The 6,203-nt window shown below is 38.2% G+C and overlaps 1 protein-coding gene across 5 annotated transcripts in view; it reads right to left on the bottom strand.

Moving 5' to 3' along the window:
• The window catches only part of SPIRE1 (spire type actin nucleation factor 1), a 58,242-nt gene extending 52,496 nt beyond the window's left edge, over positions 1–5,746 (bottom strand). For 4 of the 5 annotated variants that reach the window (XM_070747501.1, XM_070747503.1, XM_070747502.1 and 1 more), the window contains exon 1: positions 5,164–5,681. In XM_070747501.1, coding sequence (XP_070603602.1) covers positions 5,164–5,491 — 328 coding nt within the window. In that variant the 5' untranslated portion in view covers positions 5,492–5,681. Of the gene's footprint in view, positions 1–5,163 lie in introns of all 5 variants that reach the window. The other variant, XR_011558705.1, reaches the window with a different exon arrangement.
• Positions 5,747–6,203: the final 457 nt, after the last annotated feature.

The following is a 6,203-nucleotide window of genomic DNA, read 5'->3' as shown; positions in this document are numbered from 1 at the left end:
GATTCAGGTTGAAGGCTGTATTCACACCTAACCACAACACTATGCTAAAATGTGATCACTAATCTGTATAGTTTGAATCCAAGGAGTATTATAAATTTATGGTTCAATGGGCTACGCAATCCCATGGAAGTGGATTATTTCATATTGTATGAATATGGGTGCAATCTATTTGAGATGCTGCAGCTTTAGATCAGACATTTTATTTAAAAAAGTATCTTTAGTATTTCATGCAAATCAGTGATTTAAGAAAAGACTAACCCTGAAATCACTGGACTACAGTGATCTGTTCTTCAGGCACTTTACTGCAGTGCATCTTTCCTGTTATACAAGTTCTCTGCTTATAGCCTGGACAGCAATATTTTAATGAGAGAAAAATGTAACATTAGAAGTTTGGGCTTTATATTATATTAAAAGAAACTGGATTTGCAAGAAAATGTGGCTCGGAATGCTACTTTGCTGATCCTGGACAGTCAATCATATTCTATGAGTTCAAAACTGTCAAGAGTACAAAATGAAAAATCCTTTTTTCCCACCCACCCCTAAAGCATGCCCTTAACTATTGCAAAGGCTCTATAAAATTATTTGTATGTATGTTTGAAAAACATCTTATGCCTCTTGTTTTTCAATTTCCCTACTTTTTCTTTCAGCATTCATCACCTGAGGGAATGATGCAAAAAAATTATGAACTTCATTTTCCTCAAATGAAAATTTTTATTTCAGCTCAGCATTTTCTAATGACTTGCAGAGACATTAAGGATAGGACAGGGTTAGGAATTCCTTCTCTAAAGGGCACTGGGAAAGGAATTACTCAAAGTAGAACGGTTATACTAGTGAGATTTAGTGGCTATGTGTTTTATATTACTCAGTTAATACCCTCTTCTCAAAAATATATTATCCCAGAAATTCAAATTCCCTAGCAATTTTCTTTCTCTTAAAGCATGACTTGCTTTATTTGAACTATTTGAATTTCTTTAATCCAGCGAAGTTTACTTCATTCACTCAACTTGTTTGTGGAATTTTATGACATACATAATCTTCAAAGAAAACATTCAAGCATTTGATCTACAATATTCCTAACATAAAGGAATACAAATATTTGTATTTTCTTCTCCTTTTTTTCAGATTAAGAAAATGAATTTATACAGACATTGCTATCAGAGTAATTTCCTATAAATTTATTCCAAAGCCTTTGTATTCAACAACTCAAAATTAATTGTACTCACATGGTGACTAAAAAATATTGCAATTGTTATTTATCTGATAATATTATTTATAAGTTTATAAATAATAACATTCCAACCAACTATGGCTTATTTAACAATCTATTTAAAAACCTGAGACTTAAAGTCATTTTGAATAGAATAGAATTCTTTATTGGCCAAGTGTGATTGGACACACAAGGAATTTGTCTTTAGTGCATATGCTCTCAGTGTACATAAAAGAAAAAGATACATGATGATGGACCTAGATTAATAATGGTATAGGCATGTTGAGATCTTTCTGTGATGATCAGATAATTTTTTAAAGCTTTCTAAATTAAAACACTGACTACATTATATAGATTTTTGGGGGCAATATGCTGACTCTGCAAATCACTTAGAGAAGACTGTAAAACACTGTGAAGCAGTATATAAGACTGTTACTGCTAAGTGCTATATACATGAAATAAAGGCAATCCTCAACTTACAACCACAACTGAGCCCAACATTTTTCTTGCTAAGCAAGAAAGTTGTTAAGTGAGTTTTGCCCCATTTTATGACCTTTCTTGCCACAGTTTAGTGAATCATTGCAGTTGTTAAATCAATAACATAATTGTTAAGTGAATCTGGTTCCTCATTGATTTTGCTTGTCAGGTCACAAACCATGATTAGATTAGATTTATTGGATTTATATGCCGCCCCTCTCCGCAAAGTCAGGGCGGCATATTAACCTGGGATATTGCTGCAATCCTCATAAATATGAATCAGTTGCCCGGTGTCTGAATTTTGATCATGTAACCAGGGGGATGCTGTAATAGTCATAAATGTGAAAATGGTCATAATTACCGGTAACTTTTTTTAGTGCTTTTGACATTTTGAACAGTCACTAGATGAACTGTTGTGCATCGAGGACCACCTGTAATGCATCTTATTTCTGATATTGAGCATAATATATTTGACATTGCAGTGTTTTATGTTTTTTTTACAGTAGAATGCTTTGTAAGTACAACATTAAATAGGTAATATTATTGAATCAACTTAATGGGGATTGTCAACAATATTGTTTACCTCCCACAGTAACACTGACATGTTTTGAAAGTACTAACCAGAATATGAACAGCATGCTCTGTTAAATGCAAGCATAAATATTCCACATGGCTGGAATTTTTTTTTTTTAAGGGAAAATTTTCTTTGATCATGTCAGAAATGCTGGCTATAAACCAAAATGCACAGCATAAATTAAGCTTAATTACAATGCCTGCAGTGTTCTTCCATATTTAATTTTAAGAGTCTGTCGATGCAAAAGTAATCACTTGCACACATTCAGACTTTGCCCTACCTGTTTGCATGGGAATCTACAGAGTTTCCATATATTTTAAAATCTTAGTCTAATTAAGATATTCTAATCTCGAAGTTAGTAACGATAATATAATAGCTAAAGAAAGAAAACAAAAGGAATGCAGTAAGTATTTCAATCATTGTAGACCAGTACTAAGAGGAATTGTTTTTGTTATTTACTGCATTGGTATAAAAATCTGAACAGATGGGACAATCCCCCATCTAAAAACTATGTGCCCTAACCTCAGACATGGAAATGCATTATAAAAACAATTACTGTGCTTGTTATGTAGAGATAGTATGTTCTCTAATCAGTTAATATAAGAATATTCATTTAACATGTGTTTTAGAATTTAAGAATTCATTAATTATTTTTTAAGATTATGAGGGGCCAATATGAAGCAGATACTAACTACAGTAAATTCTGCTATTATTCTCCGTGCAATAAAGCATAAAAATCATATATCAAATTCATTTTTAACCAACGACCCCTTTGAAGTCTTATTAATTCTTGCTCTGTTTTGTTCACTAGTTGCCCAATTTAAAATTAGGATCTTTATGATATGCAGCATCTGCCACATTTCTTATGTAGTGTTTAAGTGATCAAAAAAAGAAGAAATAATCTGTTTATTGACAGAATTATTTTATGTTGAGTTGGCATTGGTTTAGGATGTTGACATGACTTTTAAAAGTACAGGTATGTTTATAATGACTACTATAGTCAAATGCTAACCCAAGCAGGACTAAATAAATATGGTATTTTATTACTCACATACATGAAGAGAAAATTATACATAATTGCTGAACCTGTCTGGCTTATCGTCCATAAGTACACTCTTGGTAGAAGAATTTAACAAGTCATATTTTATTTCCTGTAATCATTCTCAGCTTGCTTTCCATATTCTAGTTTCAACACTTATTAGAATATGATATTCTAGATATTGGAATATGAACATAAATTTCTCACGTGAAATACTGCCTGCAACTATAAGATCAGGATGTAGTCTGCTATGTTCAAAGAATGTGCATTCAAAATTATCAGCAACCTGATTTGTCTGGATGTAATATACCACACACACATACACACACACACATACACAGAGCCAGTAGTCATTAAAACCTCTGCCAACAGCATGCCGGGACTCTGACAGCTGCTCTCTTTGTTTTGCTTTGCAGTGCCCTCCCCCACCATCATGCTGACCTATATGAGCAGCTTTGCATTGCTTTCTTTTCCAGGCTTTCATCAAGTAGGAGCAAAGAAAATTCTAGCTTGAGCAAAAAGCCAAAGCAATGCTGGTAAACACAGATACAGGCTTTATCTTCCCCGAAATAAACTACAGTTATCCACAATGCGGTCCTGAAAAATAACACTGCAATTGCACATTTTGTTTGTCGGTTTCTTTATTCCAAAATGCAATCAGTACAAAATCATTTCCTCGAGCCACCCTGCAGACTCAAAAGTGTTTGCCTATGTATCAGCCATAATGCAGCACTCAGGGTGGGGGTGGGGGTGTCAAAATGGTGAGATTTTCTATATATATCCTATTTCTTCACAAAATAAGACATCTCCTGATAATAAGCTCAATCAGGCTTTTGAGTGCATGGCAATAAAGCCAAGCGCATATTTCAGGGTTTAAAAAAAAAATAAGACAGGGTCTTATTTTCAGGGAAATACAGGGTATATGGAAATACGTATACATACATACAGTCCTTCGGGACTGAGCCCTTCAGGATTGGGTGGCAAAGAAGTCAAATAAATAATAAATACACACACACACAAACACAAACTTCAAAGGGGGGGTTAAAAATGAATTTGATATATGATTTTAATGCTCTATTGCACAGAGAATAATAGCAGAATTTACTGTAGCTAGTATCTGCTTCATATTGGCCCCTCATAATCTTAAAAAATAATTAATGAATTATTAAATTCTAAAATGTGTGTGTGTGTAACATATTTTCGCTGATAAGGAAAAGGAAGGGAGACTATATAAATCTATTTCAAGCCATTTTGCTCTTATCAGCGAGCCATTTGACAGAAAACATATACGCACATAGACATATATTTATATATACATAGACATGTGTTATTGTCATTATTATAGGGAGGACTAAGAATAGAATAGACGTCCTTATTGGCCAAGTGTGATTGGACACAGAAGGAATTTGTCTTGGTGCATATGCTCTCAGTGTACATAAAAGAAAAAGATACATTTGTCAAGAATCATGTGGTACAACACTTAATGATTGTCATAGGGGTCAAATAAGCAATGAAGAAACAATCAATATTCATAATGAAGAAGAAATTCTAAGCGGAACAGTTTTAGTACAAGCTGTTTTGCACTGTAGGAAAAGAGGGAGGGGAGGGAAATTTCATTTACGGAGGCAATCCAATATTGCTTTTTTCCCTTTTAATTAAAAAAGAAAACAGCAACAAGACTTTAAACGGATGAAGAAATGCGGGAAGTAGGATGAGATCCTGACATTGTAACCAGATCCAGCAACAAAATCGAGAGACAAGAGCAAATGGGGGAAACTGGGCGAGAGAGGGAGGGCAAAAACCACCAAAGCCGAGCAAGGGAAGCGGCCCAGTGCTGGGAGCTTGAGACTCCGTCGCCACCCTTACCTGCTCCGGCCGAGCTTCGAAGGGCGCCGCTTCCATTGACAGTGACGGTCCCATCCCTCCAGATGCGGATGTCGGCGGGGCTCTCCACCCGGCGGCTCAGGCTCTCTCCGCGGCGATCCCCGGAGCGGAGGGAGCCGCAGCACTGGTAGCAAACGGCCCACGCCTGCTCCTCGTTGATGGGCTGGTTGTAGAGCTTGATGACCTCTTCCAACGAGAGGGCTTCCCGCAGCATCGCAGCCGCCTGGCCTCCGCCGTAGCCCTCGTCCTCGCCGCGGCTGGAGGTGCCGGGCGAAGGCTCCTCGTCTCCCGCCGCTCCGGCGCAAGCCATTCCTCCTTTGGCTGGGGAGAAGAAACCCCACCGGGCGCGAGCTGCTCTGTTATTCGCCGCCCCTCGCCGCCTTCGCCTCGCTTCGCCTCAGCTGCTGCCCGCTGCCTTCATCTTCTCCCCAAACTCCTCCTTCTCCGCCAAAGCAGCCACCGCAGTCGAGCGCGTGAGCGATGCAGGGCAGCCCAACGCCGCCGGGAGGGGAATCCAAGCCGGGAAGAATTGCGGACCGCCGGCCGAGTTACCCGCTTCGGGGGCGGAGACTGTTGGAAAGGCGGGATTCACTTCATAGCAACCCAATGGCGTCCGCTTGCCACCCGCCGTTCTCTTTCTCCGATTTTCGGCCGCCTCCTGCCTGTGGGAAAGCGCCGCCGCAAGAGGAGGCAAAAGAAGGCCCTGTATTATTAAATTTAAGTTTAATTTAATTATGAAATTTATAGGCCGCCCAAGTCCTGACAGACTCTGCGCGCGGGAGGATGGTACTTGTACAGGACATCCTCGACTTCGCAACCGTCAAATTTATAATGGCACAAAAATGTGACTTATGGACCCCTTTTCACTCTTAGGGCTTTGCAGAGTCCCCATAATCATGTGGTCAAAATTTAGATGTTAGTCAGCTGGTTCATGTTTATGACCTTTGAATTTGAATTTTGAATTTGAATTTTATTAAATTTATAGGCCCAAGGTCGTGCTGTGTCCCAAGGTCATGCAATCC

Source organism: Erythrolamprus reginae, chromosome 3 (genome assembly GCF_031021105.1).
Source record: "Erythrolamprus reginae isolate rEryReg1 chromosome 3, rEryReg1.hap1, whole genome shotgun sequence".
In the NCBI taxonomy this organism is placed as follows: Eukaryota; Metazoa; Chordata; class Lepidosauria; order Squamata; family Dipsadidae; genus Erythrolamprus; species Erythrolamprus reginae.
Note: the sequence above shows the minus strand (reverse complement) of the source record. Positions and strands in the feature narration are given on the sequence as shown.